The sequence below is a fragment of the Dendrobates tinctorius genome, unplaced genomic scaffold (assembly GCF_039654945.1).
Source record: "Dendrobates tinctorius isolate UK_male_01 unplaced genomic scaffold, ASM3965494v1 ptg000075l, whole genome shotgun sequence".
Taxonomy (NCBI): Eukaryota; Metazoa; Chordata; class Amphibia; order Anura; family Dendrobatidae; genus Dendrobates; species Dendrobates tinctorius.
Genome location: NW_027361743.1, coordinates 26,360,713 through 26,374,800, shown reverse-complemented (window position 1 = coordinate 26,374,800; position 14,088 = coordinate 26,360,713). Strand labels below are relative to the sequence as shown.

Sequence of the window (14,088 nt, the reverse complement as noted above, 5' to 3'; positions counted from 1 at the left end):
CTCTGGTTCTCTTCGTTCGGCTATTCTTTGTTAGTCCGAATCGGTGTTTATATATTGATTTAAAGTGCCAGTTATGTACTATATGGACATCATTGGATGAACCTATATTGAAAGGGGAAATGCTACCATCACTCCGTGCCCTTGGTAGACGTGCACCTTTCCAACATGACAATGATCCAAAACACACATCTAAGGCCACTGTTAAATTTCTGAAGACGAACAGGGTGAAAGTGATTCAGTGGCCAAGCGTCTCCTTATCTGAATCCAAACAAAAATTCCTACGGGGAATACTGAAGACATAATTTTTCATCACTCTCCATCCAGCCTTTAATCGATCTTGAAAAATGAAAAAAGATAGATGTTGCAATATGTCACCAACATTCATTCCATGCCTGGAAGACTTGATGCTGTCCCTAAAAATCATGGAGGTCATACAAAATTTTGTACTCATTTTTGCATCAACTAATCTGAATAAAACTGAATATTTTGTAATGAAAGTTATATTATTAAACTTACTTTCATTTTATTGGTTAAAAAAAGGTTCTATTAAACTCTGTCTTGTCAAAATTTTGGAAATATTCTTGTAGTCAATGAGATTAAAATCTTACTTTTCAAAGGTGGTGTACTTATTTATGCTGAGAATTGTATACACACACACACATATACGTATGTAAAAGTTCGCGCACCCCTGGTCAAAATTACTGTTAAGCAAGTTGAAGATTAAATGATCTTTAAGAGGGCTAAAGTTAAAGATGACACATTTCAATTGTATTTTAGACTCCAAAGAAATAGTCATTTACATTTTAAATATTACAAAAGGGAAAATGGGCAAATGCAAAAGTTTAGGCATCGTGCATGGCTAGTACCAACTCCTTTTGAACGTATCACAGCATGCAAATGCTTTTTGTAGCCAGCCAAGAGTCTTTCAATTCTTGTTTGAGGGATTTTTATTCCAGTCTTCCTTGGAAAATTCTTCCAGTTCTGTGAGATTCCTGAGTTTTTTTGCATGAACTGCCATTTTGAATTCTAGCCACAGATTTTCAAGGATGTTCAGATCAGGGGACTGTGAGGACCATTGTAAAACCTTCACTTTGCGCCTTTTGAGGTCATCTGTTGTGGAATTTGACATGTTTTTAAGGAACATTCTCCACCTGTAGGAGCCATCCTCTTTTCAACTTCAGCTTTTTTTTACAAATGGTGTTATGTTTGCATCAAGAATTTGTTGAAATTTCATTGAATTCATTCTTCCCTCTACCCATGAAATGTTCCCTGTGCCATTGGCTGCAACACAATCCCGAAGCATGATTGATCCACCCCCATGCTTAATGGTTGGTGAGAGGCTCTTTTCTTGAAAGTCTGTGCCCTTTTTTCTCCACACATGCATTTGACCATTGTGGCCAAAGAGTTTTATTTTATCATCATCAGTCCCCATGATTTGTTTCCAAAATGAATCAGGCTTGTTTAGATGTTCTTTTGCATACTTCCGACGCTGAATTTTATGGTGACGACGCAGGAGAGGTTTTCTTCTGATGATTTCTCCAATAAGGCCATATTTGTGCAGGTGTCTCTGAACAGTAGAACAATGTACCACAACTCCAGAGTCTGCTAAATCTTTATGAAGGTATTTTGCAGTTAAACAGTGGTTCTAATTTGTCTCTCTTTCAATCCTACAAGCAGCTATCAATGAAATTTTGGTTGGTTTTCCTGATCTTGTCTTAACCTCAACTGTTCCTATAAAATTGCCATTTCTTAATTACATTTCGAACAAAGGAAAGGGTAATTTGAAAATGCCATCCTATCTTCTTATAGCCTTCTCCTGCTTTGTGGGCCTCCCCATTTTCAGAGTGCTAGGCATCTGCTTAGAAGAATCCACGTCTGCTGTTTTTGGCACAAGGTTAGAGGAGACTGGGTTTTTATAAAGCTGGGAAATTTGTAACACCTGTCCTTTCCCAACGATGATAGTGAACAAGCCGTAACCCTAACAGGCTAATTAAGGTTTAAAAACATGGTGAAAGTTATTTGAGCACACAAATCTCCAAGGGTGCCCAAACGTTTGCATCGGACCATTTTCGTTTTTGTACTTGTTAAAATAAAAAAGGAAATAAATGTGTCATCTTTAACTTTAAGCCTTTTAGAGATCATTTCATCCTCCTCCTGCTTAACGGTTCACAATAACAGTAATTTTTACCAGGGGGCCCAATCTTTTACATGTCATTGATTATATATTATACACACACATCATTGTTGAAGCTCAAGGATGAGTGAGAAATGAAATTTATATATACTTCTCATTTTGTTTTACTCATTTTTCTGCTCCAACATTGATATAGAACTAAGACATTAATTTAGTAACTATTAGGCTTAAACTGAGGGCAGCACGGTGGCTCAGTGGTTAGCGGGTCCTGGGTTCGAATCCCACCAAGGACAACATCTGCAAGGAGTTTGTATGTTCTCCCCGTGTTTGCGTGGGTTTCCTCCGGGTACTCCGGTTTCCTCCCACACTCCAAAGACATACTGATAGGGAATTTAGATTGTGCGCCCCATTGGGGACAGTGAAAATGTGTGAAAACTGTAAAGCGCTGCGGAATATGTTAGGGCTATATAAAAATAAAAAATAAAGATTATTATTAACTGATTCCCTAATATGTTTTCTGTCAATAAACAATTACAAGGAAAGTTGAAACTTTTTTTTTTTTTTTTTTACATAAAAAGTAAAGTAAAATAATTGTTTGAATTATTGCTTAGTGCGATTCTGCTGTGCGTCCACAAGAGGGAGCTACAGCTATAGACTACGGTAACTAAATGTGACATTAATGCACCAGCTTTGTCTCATGTAATTCATTCTAAATGACGCGAATAAAGCAAAAATATGCATCAGCTGCTGGAATGAGGCCTCCAGAAATTAGGCGACTTGTTGCCATTATTTGTAAATAAGTAAAGCTGTAAATCAAACAGAACAGGAAACAATCTGAACTTTGTCTACACAATGGTGTAGGAGACAAGAGATTAGATAAGGATCTAAACAAGTTACATGATTTCTCTGCAGACCAAAGAAGCTCTTCATGTCAAGCGAAGAGGATATCAGCACAAAAAATGGAAGACTGATTTTTATGATCAGCGTATAGATTCCAATAAAAGATCCAAGCAATAAACATCTTGATTGTGAGGCGGTGAGATATTGCCAAAAAATTATACCCCATAAGACCATGCTCACACGTTGAGTATTTGGTCAGTATCGCATGCTGCGATTTACTTTCTCATGCCGATTCGGCATGAGAAAATGATCGCAGATTGTGATCTGCCCCATAGAGCAACACTGGTCCCAGTGCTATGCGATGTTTTCTCAAGGATCCCCAGACCTGAACTTAGCAATGAGCTGTGAAGCTCGGATCAGTAGACCCGCCGACAGATCGTACATCACGGTACGGGCTCTGACATGGTACAAGCTCATTAGGCTGCATTCACAAGTCTGTGTACGGACCATGATTTCTGGATCGGCTTCAGGTGTATGACCCCCAAACTCAACTACTTCATAGTTATATATGAGACTGTTGAGTTCAGATTATAGACCTGCAGCCAGAAATCACAGTCCGTACATGGATGGTGACACACGGACATATGAATGCATCCTCGGTCAGACATTCTTAAAGGGAATCTGCCACCGTCCGCATTCTACGGTAGCGTGACTCCGGTCTTATACTTTTCCTCTGATTGTTCCAGTATGTACCACGAACAGGGCCGAAGATTATCATTCTCATGTCATCACTTTTAGAGCACATCTACAATTTTTCCAATAATCAGTACAAATGAACATTTATACAGCCCCAAATAGAAAGATAATGCAATAATGGTAATACAGGCGCCAGCGCAGAAGAAGGATGTAGCCAATGCCCATAGAATGGCGGAAATAGGACTGTATAATCGCACGAGTGCAGGGCGCAGGCGCGAGATTCCGGGGCCAACAGTAGATGTCGCAGGGCACTGTGATGTCAATGGAAAGGGGTGCTGGTTTGCAAATGAAGTGTTTTCTTACAGGCACCGCAGGTCTCAGAGCCTGGAAGAAATAGCATAAAGAAATAAAAGATGAATGCTCAACAACAAAACCGCAGATATGGGTATACAGGTAGAAAGGACTAGATTAACCAATCTCCTGTATGCTCATGTTAAGAGGTTAAAAAAAGCCCCAGGGGTGGCAGATTCCCTTTAAGAATGTCTGATATGGTCTGAGCGAGGGTGCTTTCATATGTCCGTGTGTCACCGTCCATGTACGGACTGTGATTTCTGGCTGCAGGTCTATAATCTGAACTCAACAGTCTCATATTTAACTATGAAGTAGTTGAGTTTGGGGGTCATACACCTGAAGCCGATCCAGAAATCATGGTCCGTACACAGACTTGTGAATGCAGTCTAATGAGCTTGTATCATGTCAGAGCCCGTACCGTGATCTGTCGGCGGGTCTACTGATCCGAGCTTCACAGCTCATTGCTAAGTTCAGGTCTGGGGATCCTCGACCAGTCCATGTACACTGACATCTGAAATAGACTTAAAAGAAGTATGCCAGCACAGAATGACTGTTCAAACCAACCACAGGCACATGGTGCACCCTCAGTGTGACCAAACAGTTCAGTGCACCTTCCAGACTAATTGTCCCCCCCCATCTTTGTCCCCCTTACTCTTCTATGATTGACAGCTCTGGAGTTATAGCGCTAGAGAAGGGTGGAGATAGAAAACAGTCAGGTGGGAAGGTGCACTGAGCATCTGTGCTTAGTTTGAACAGTCATTCTGTGCCAATAGAGTCCCTTTCAAGCCTCTTACACAATGCAGACTGTGTGTACAGGGATGTGACGCTCAGAGGCTCCACATGGCGGAGCTGGAAACACTAAAGGGTCGTTTCAACCAGACTGGCGCTGGAGTAAGACGCACCAACCTCATTACGCCTCTTAATACTTTTGGCTGATCTTTGTGCCACCTGTGCATCACGGTCTGAAATCTACACCAGCAACAAAGCAGAGTCTATGTTTGCAGAAGTCAGGATGGAGCCCATATTGGCACCTTGTCATTTACCACAAAACAATTGAACGGATTATATGGAAAGTCGCAACATGTAGTTACAGAATCGGCCAAAACGTACCGTGTCGAGTCAGCGCATCCTTACATAGTGTCTGAGCAGATAAAGGTAGGGGTGGAGTGTCTAATGTTATGTCAGGAGTTTAATGGGGTTGCAACAGTGCCCCCCTCCCATATATAACACCACACTTGTCATTGGCCTGTGGCCGGTATTGCAGCCAGGCTCTATTGTTATGAATTGGACGGAGCTGTAATCCCACACACAACCTGCGGTCAGGTGTGGTGCCGTCATGGGTAAAAAGCAGCCATGTTTTCCTAAAGGTCCCCATACACACCAATATTGGTGGGATCGGAAAACAGTCTAATATGTATACGGACCTACGTCAACAGATGATGTCAGAGGAGAGAAGGATTTGGCACATTGGATTTCCGAAGGCAATCCTTTTGTTCTCTGGGGGATAAGACACTTCAAGAGGAGTCTGTCAGTGGCTATCCTATAGAGAGCACAGGAACACTCCCCCTTGTACGGGGAAGTCAGGAGAGATGGCCGTCAGCTACCCACTGTGTATCGGGGAATAGACAGACAAACCAGTTAGTCCCTAGACAGAAAAGAATGGAAAATGCTGCGAAAGTCTTTAAACAATATAAAAGTGCATTAGTAAAGTCCGACGGTTGAGGATCACAATGCAATGCTCAGACTGGTCAGCAGCTCTCCCGAACGGAACGTGAAAGCCACATAGAACACAAGCCGTCACATTCAGGTAGGGAGAGTCGGCAGACCGTCCGAGCATTGTGTTGCGATCCTCGTCCGGGTTACACGGCTGACTGACTCTTCCCTAGTACTAAGAGCAGATGTGTATATAGCCTTAATGGAAGTCTTTACAAGTTTTTAAGAATTAGATTTTACACTGTCACACCCGTTGGTGTGAACAGAAGTTATTGCTGTAAGTAACTGTTCTTACCTCCTCATGTTTTTCTTCATTGACCACATTGAGGCTCAGCTGCGAGTGGCTGCTGATTCCACTATCCTCGTTACCATCATCGTAATAGGCGAGCTTAATGGTATCCTTAAAGGAGTGAGGACTTCGGTCTACTTTTATGGCACATAATTCAGCCCTTTCATCACTTTCCATAGAGCTCAATGATAAAGTGCTGTTGCGGTTAGTACAAACGACAGAAGTACTGGGGCTCTGCGGTTTGGGAGTGGTCGGTCTCATGGGTGTTCCAGGAATTCCTAAATCCGAAGCAGAATGGGGGATCGGTTTATGCTCCTCGAAATCTGAATAGAAAACATCACTGGCCAACTGACTCAAGCTACTGCTGGTAGGAGATGGGCTACACGTCTCTGAAAAGCCTTCGGAAGAGGACATGGTTATATTGGTAGGCAGCACATGCATTTCAAGATTGTTCATATGGGTTCTGGTGGAATTGTGAACCATCTTTGTGTCAAAAGATGGGGAATATGGATTATATATACACCTCTTCCTTTCAGGGTCAGCAGTGCTAGATACTCTCCTCGAATAGTCATCGTGTAGACGACTGTTTGGTCTACTTCGGTGGCATTCTTCAGGAGTTGGAGAGCTGCACTTGCTGCCATCTTTTCTCCATTGTCCATCTGTAACATTGCTCATTATCTTTAATACTCTGTCAAAGTCCTTTGCCCTGATTGGACTCCTCCATCGCTTTGATCTTCTTTCAGGAGTCCCTCCAAGATTATCAGCATCCGCATAGGTGTTTAGAGTACTTTTTTGGAGGATCTCCTTTTCGCTGTTGGATTTTACATCTGTTAGGTTTGAGGTAGATTTCCTTTTGAATGAGCTTTTTTTGAGAAAGTTCAAGTTGTCCGTGCTTTTACTTCGTCTGTAGACGACTTTGTTGCTTTCCAGGTCCTTCACTATAATTTCGCACACATTTTGGCCCTTTCCAACAGGTGACAAGCTGAGAGGACTATGAGCTGCTCGCATTTGGTCATTGTCCAATAAGTTGATTCGGCCAGCTCCATAGGCACGTCTAATGCTGCGAGATCTATGAGTGCTTCTCAAGAAGGAGTTGTCTGGCTCCTCCATGTCAGATCCATCAGACTGCAGTCCATCCACTGAATTACAATGATCAGGAGAAGATTTGGACATAGGTAACCGACAAGTGGTCTGAGTACTCAAACACTCCGAAGACAAGCACTTCTGCACATCGCTTCTACGTTCACTTATGATGTTAGAGTTTTCCTTTGCTTGAATTCCTTGCAAAACGGATGACTTAAGTTTTTTAAAAGATCCCATCTTCCTCAGAGAAGACAATGCATTCCAGGATGAGGAGTTTCCCACACCGACCATGGAGCGGGGCCTTTCATTATTAGGACTCAGTCGTTGTTTTGGGCTAGTGAAGAAGTTTGAGGATTTGAAGGAGCCCTGATCATACTGGGAGTCCCCTTTATTGTTGCATGTCCCATTGTGACAGCTGCCATCTGAGAGAGTTCTTGAGACACTTTTGTCTATACCTTGAGAGGTTACGATTGGACTGTTCCCACAGCCCTTGGAGGGTGACGTCATACTCTCAACCATGTGAGCATCAGGATAAATTCAATCTATGGAGCTCAGCCACAAAGTTAGACCATAAGCTTGTCTCAAGATGCAAAGTGTCATCTGCTGAAAGTCTTTTGTGTCTTGCTTTCCCTCGTCTATTATCCGCATGGAGATTGCCAACTGCAGCCCTCTGCTCGCCCTAAAAAACAAACAAAACAAAGCCAGCATAGCATTTAGGAAAAAGCTTCTTTTTTTTTTTTACACAATTCTACCCAAGTGGAGATGGTGTGGGGGGCAGGGGAATGCGTCCTGACTTTAAGGAGTACTATTAATTGCAGAAAGCCTCATCCCATGGGACCTTGGAAAGTTAAAGTTGCAGTAGAGCAGAAAGATAGTGGAGCAGCAACTTCCTAATGAATGTGAACTCACAAAAAATGGGCTTTCATCTCATTGTTAAGTGGCACCATGTGAAAAGTTTTACATTGTGGGGCAATTCTTAAGGGAGAAACAAAAGCTGGAAAATCTTTTATGTCAGTGATACTATATATATATATATATATATATATATATATATAGCAATCAACTGAAGGCTACAGTGTGTGGTTCTTAACCAAGTGAAAAAGTGCCATTACTAAAGGAAATAGGGAGAAACAAAAGCTGGAAAATCTTTTATGTCAGTGATACTATATATATATAGCAATCAACTGAAGGCTACAGTGTGTGGTTCTTAACCAAGTGAAAAAGTGCCATTACTAAAGGAAATACCATCTGACTTTTCATCAGGAAATATTAAGACTGTCAGGATAATTTTAGGTAGGGTGGACTCTTTCAAGACACACACAGAAACTGGAAAAACTGTGTTTAGAATTCAGGATCCAAGACTTCCATCATCTTCAGGATGAACAAGCCCTCTGTTTGCAAGCGGACTACAGCGGCCAGTGAATTTTAATATCATCTCTAACAAAATGTTAAATAAACTCTCAGACGGATATTTACTTGGTTACTCAAAAAATACCAAAATCATGCCAGAGCAAACTAGCCTGGAGTATAATGACACGGGAGGGGACCGGGTGAAAAGGCACACTACTTGGATTTATTTACAAGCCAGTTATTCATTACTGACTGGTTGCTGGGTGATACACTTAATCCAGAATTAGCTGCTAGTGCTGTCAGAGTTTTTTTTTTTTACTTCTACATACAGCAAGTCATTTTAAAGCCATAAATCAACGCTTCATATAATATACAAATCCCAAAGATGGCTTCACTAAAAGTCGCAAGTTGGTAAAGCGCTGGGTGGGACAAGAGGCAAAGCCCCCTCTATGGATATGGATCTGAAGTTAGTGAAAGCCTGCAGAGTTTACAGTTCAGTGATGGTCAAGTGCTAACAAGGGATCATCCATGTGAACTTTCAGGGCTGGGACAAGATAAACAGGAAATAAAGCCCCCTTAGCAACAAAACAACAAAAAAAAGCTGTGAAGTCACCAAAACCAGCAGGAGGGCTACTGGCCACACAGTGGTCTAGATAACAAGCTTTTCCAGGCTCCTCATAGGGAGATCCATCATCATCTCCTCTGCAGACTGAACAGTATTTACAAACAATGTAACAATAGTGTTCAATATCATCATTTACCGAGATACAAAGTAACAATGCAAAGCAGACCAATAGGAGGGCTGGGGAATAATAAGTCTGCAGGGTCAAAATAAAGATGGATAATATCTGCTGTGATGCATATAGATTCTAGCGTATGCTGGGAATTGCAGTTCCAGTTATTAGGAAGCTTTATTTGGGCCAGATATGGAGCTAGTTAGTCCCAACCTGATTGCACTATGTTCTACCTCCAGGTAACAGGTGCATTGCCAGCTCACATCTACACCTCCCCATGGGAGGCGACAGCAAGCAGATCACCCCCAGGATCTCTTCATTAAGTAGATTAATTCAGATTGTATATATGTATTACAAGGAAAAGGTAAAAAATAATCTCTTAGATTGAGGTTGCACCCAAGGCTCTACCGTAAAGCTCTGTGCAGACATGTACTATATAATTTAGGGTACAAAGTAAATTGGTCATCCAAAATTTCAGGTAAGACAGAAGCTGACTGTGACTGATCAGTGGGGGGGGGGGGGAATACATGGCAGTCTGGGGAAGCCTACCTGTTACATTGATGCAAGGTGCCTACAGACAGCCTGTCTGGTGGTCTCCACTGTAGGAGGCAGCTCCTCTGTCTTGTCTGTCTCTCCAGTGCATGTCATTTGTAGCAATAGTGGGATGTATAATCCTCATGGATTTGGAGAAGTCAAGGTGGCCATAAGTGCTTGAATAAGTCCAAGGGAGCAGAGTGATGTGCAGCTTCAGCTGAGAGCCAGGCTACCAGTACAATAGTGCAGCTAGCAGCAGGGAGTGCAGTTGAGGAGGAGGGGAAGGTGTAGGCTTGGAGACAGAGGGAGGAGAAGCTGGAAGAAGGGGGTGTCTTATTCCCAACTCTTCCCACACAAGCCTGGTCCTCTGTGCAGACTATGGCTGTGGTGTCCTGCTGGGGGGGAGCAGTCTGATGTGTTGTATTAAATGGGAGGAAGGAGGGAAGATAGGATTAGAGGCCAGCCTCTGTATCCCCCATGTGTTATACATGACAGTGATGTGATTCACTCATTACTTGGGTAAAGCTGCTGCTCCAGAGCTGCCAGGCATGTCTGTCATGCCAGTAGGATTATTATTAATAATTTAGCTGTTGTGTCATACGCCATGCACTTTAATTGGTTATTATAGAAGATTACATAGGAGACAGTTAAATACCCCACAGCTACTGGGATAGCTTGGCTACCTTCTGCTACTGTATACGGGGCTTGTTACATTGCCAGATAGAGACATAATTCCTAGCATGTGCTCATCAAGATGCAGCATGTAGAACGTCTGGTGTTTCCAGCCGATTCCTCTGTTCGGAGCCAATAATGCTATTGTATATAGAGAGGTATAAATTGTAGCTGCTGGACCCCAATGCAAAAATCTGTACCAGGGACCTCACCTGTGTCACTTATACAGAGGATTATTTAAGCGTCAAAGGAGCCTATGAACCCCTTCTGCCTAGCCATCAATGTCGACAGGCGTTCTCAGGCGAGTTGTGCCACCAAAAACAGTCGCGCAGCTTGGTGTCGCTACACAGTCGTACATCGCCGGCTTGTGTCGCTAGACAATTGTACACCGCCGATTCGGAAACCAGCCACAGAATGGTTGCATGCGAGTCGTGGGTTGAAGCCTCTGGGGGTAAAGTCACATGGAACCTGTAACGCAGAATGCAACAGGCTGGCGTCCATCATACTGTTCGTCTTCATGGGCAATAGGAGCTTGTTCACACGCTGCATTTTTGACACATTTTTGTTAAAATCTCAGGCACGTGCTGATTAGTTTTTACTTACAGATTTGAATAATCAAAGTGGATTTTAAAATCTGCAGTATGTCAATTCTTTCAATGTCCTTGCAGCATTTTTCACACATTCAAATAAATTAGGAAAAAAAAACACAAGAAAAAATGCATCAACTCTGAGGTTTTTTTGCTACAGAAAAATCTGCTGCAAATGCTCAGTGTGCATATACCCTAATTGGACATTGACAATGATGTGTAATTACTACCTACTGCCCTATAGTAAGGCCGGCTCAAGGTTTTAATGAGCCCCGGGAGAAAGAGTCTCAGTGCGCACCTTTAACAAACCGCGATTTATGATGCACAGATACAGCAGAGAAATATAGGTATAGTACAATGCCAACAATTTCACTCGCTTCTTACATTACATGAGTGATGTCTATTGTAAATTCTTCAATAGATCAGAAACCGACAAATCATATTAGCGCCCAGCACAGAGTGACTGCAGACTTATCATAATAAACCGGACAGTATAGATCTACATACAGTATTATGGGCACCACATAGTCCTCCACACAGTGTTATGGGCACCACATAGTCCTCCACACAGTGTTATGGGCACCACATAGTCCTCCACACAGTGTTATGGGCACCACATAGTCCTCCATACAGTGTTATGGGCACCACATAGTCCTCCATACAGTGTTATGGGCACCACATAGTCCTCCATACAGTGTTATGGGCACCACATAGTCCTCCATACAGTGTTATGGGCACCACATAGTCCTCCATACAGTGTTATGGGCACCACATAGTCCTCCATACAGTGTTATGGGCACCACATAGTCTTACATACAATATTATGGGCACCAAATAGTCTTACATACAGTATTATAGGCACCACATAGTCCTCAATACAGTATCATGGGCCCCATATAATGCTCCATACAGTATCATGGGCCCCATATAATGCTCCATACAGTATCATGGGCCCCATATAATGCTCCATACAGTATAATGGGCCCCACAGAGTATAATGGAGTCAATATGTTATCCCATACACTATAATGGGCCCCATATAATGCTCCTTATAGTATAATGGACACCATACAGCAGGACCAGACCGGGACTGAAATTCAGCCCTGGCATTTGAGAGTACATAGGCCCACTTGTGCGGTAAGTACCTCTCTGGCATTTTTTATACTTACCTGCAGCTGTCTTCACCTTTTATCAGCGCCGCTCCAGTCTCGCGGTGGCATTTTGTGACCGCAACATCTGACAGACTGGAAGTCAGCGGTAACAGTCGCAAGCTCTCGTTGTAAGTCTGTGAGAACCAGAATGAGGGTCGCATAGACTTACATCAAAAAGTAACATTTTTAAGCACTCCTTGAACGAGAGCTCCTGTGCATGGGAAAGTCGGCTGAGATTACTGTCAGCCGAAGTAGCGTTCGGCCAACAGCCATCTAATGATTATGGCTGGCCTTAGTGTCAGGAACAGCGTCACCGTGGAACACATCATCTGCAATAATCCATTTACAGAGATTGCAAGGTTTAACCTTTTCACTGCTTACCTAAAAATATTGTTTGAGTCAGCTACAATGAGGCAATGAAAGGGTTAACCTCCCCTGTCTTGAGCATTTATATTTTATTATCACAGAACTGCGATAAGGACCTGTTTAGTGACACCAGAGCAGCACATCTTCAAAGTACAGGACATACATTTGATTATCTTGCTTCAATATATTCTTAAAGGCCGGGATCACACATGCAAGAAACTCGGACGAGTCTCGCATCTTAATACCCGGCACTGCCGCCGGCGCTCAGATTGGAGCGTGCGGCCACAAAGAAATATATGCAGCTGCACACTCCGCTCCCGAGTGCCGGGGGCAGTGCCGGGTATTAAGATGCGAGACTTGTCCGAGTTTCTTGCATGTGTGAGTACACAACAGCTGTACTTTTTGAACTTGAAGAAGTTATGGCTTGTTGTCACGGCACTTTTTCAACAATTAGCCCTATTTTGAGAGCTGTTTCTTGAAGATGCAAAAACACGAGAGTACATTTCCCAGCATCAGTAGTACTGTCTAGCCCTATAAAATAGCGGTAAGCCAGATGTGTGACTGGCATGACTGTACAATGGCTGCAACAGAAGCAGCATGGTAGAAAGATAGGACAGTCAAGGAGATGCTTGGCAGCCCCGACACCAGCAGTACAGTCTAGCACTATGATACAAGTGGGAAGTCAGGAGGTGTGTGGCTGGCATAGCTGTGTAGTGGGTGCGGCAGGAGCAGCACAATGTGACGCTATTCACTATTCACAGTCAAGCTGCAAGGCTTGGGTAGTCAAGAGGTCCGAGGTCAAAATCCAGGAGAGTACATCATAGACAGAGGGGTGAGACAAAGGTGTAGCCAGGTCACAGGCTGGGTTCAGAATCTCAAGAAGGTAGCGGATCACTACAAAAGGGCTAGGCAAACGCAAGGTCAAAGTCTAATCCAAGGTTGAGTAACAAAGATCAAAATAGAAGACTAGGCTCACAGAGCATGTACATATATATATATATATATATATATATATATATATATATATATATATATTATATATATACACACACACACACTGTTGCGCAAAGCTACAATTGGCAAGAATGAAGGCAGCTGGCTAAATAGCAAGGCAATTACTCAGAACAGGACATACATGGATGATACCCCAGCATGCCCTGGCCCTGACTGGACGGCTAAACTATCACTCAAGACACTGACAGCTCAGCACACCTCATCATCCATTTGGACAGCTGAGCTGTCCATCACCGTACTCACAGCTCAGCGCAGCTTGCCCTAGATTGGACGGCAGAACTGTCATTCACTGTGTCCAATATAGAAAGAACACCGCGAGCACAACTCAAGATGGTGCTAAGGTTAGGTTCCCAAACCGTTAAAGCAACAAATATGAACCTAGCACTCAACTTAAAGGTATTTGTAAGGCGGTTTATTGTAGTACACGAAAAAAGACGTTTCGGTCAATGTGACCTTCAGTTACGTGTGGTATATAGATTGTGTAGAGCTTATAGGCATCTGTCAGAAAGGACGATGGTGCTTTAGGCATTGAGGAGAATGATCTCTCTAAGGTAATGAGCTTGTCAGTATATAG

The 14,088-nt window shown here is 42.9% G+C and overlaps 1 protein-coding gene across 4 annotated transcripts in view; it reads right to left on the bottom strand.

The window, feature by feature from the left end:
• Positions 1 to 10,137, bottom strand: part of SPATA13 (spermatogenesis associated 13) — a 92,928-nt gene extending 82,791 nt beyond the window's left edge. For 2 of the 4 annotated variants that reach the window (XM_073583111.1, XM_073583112.1), the window contains exons 1-2: positions 9,740 to 10,136; positions 6,030 to 7,785 (exon numbers count right to left, since the gene is read on the bottom strand). In XM_073583111.1, the coding sequence (XP_073439212.1) occupies positions 6,030 to 7,625 (1,596 nt within the window). In that variant the 5' untranslated portion in view covers positions 7,626 to 7,785; positions 9,740 to 10,136. Of the gene's footprint in view, positions 1 to 6,029; positions 7,786 to 9,217; positions 9,380 to 9,739 lie in introns of those variants that run through there. The other 2 variants (XM_073583109.1, XM_073583110.1) reach the window with 2 other exon arrangements.
• Between the last annotated feature and the right edge of the window lie 3,951 nt (positions 10,138 to 14,088).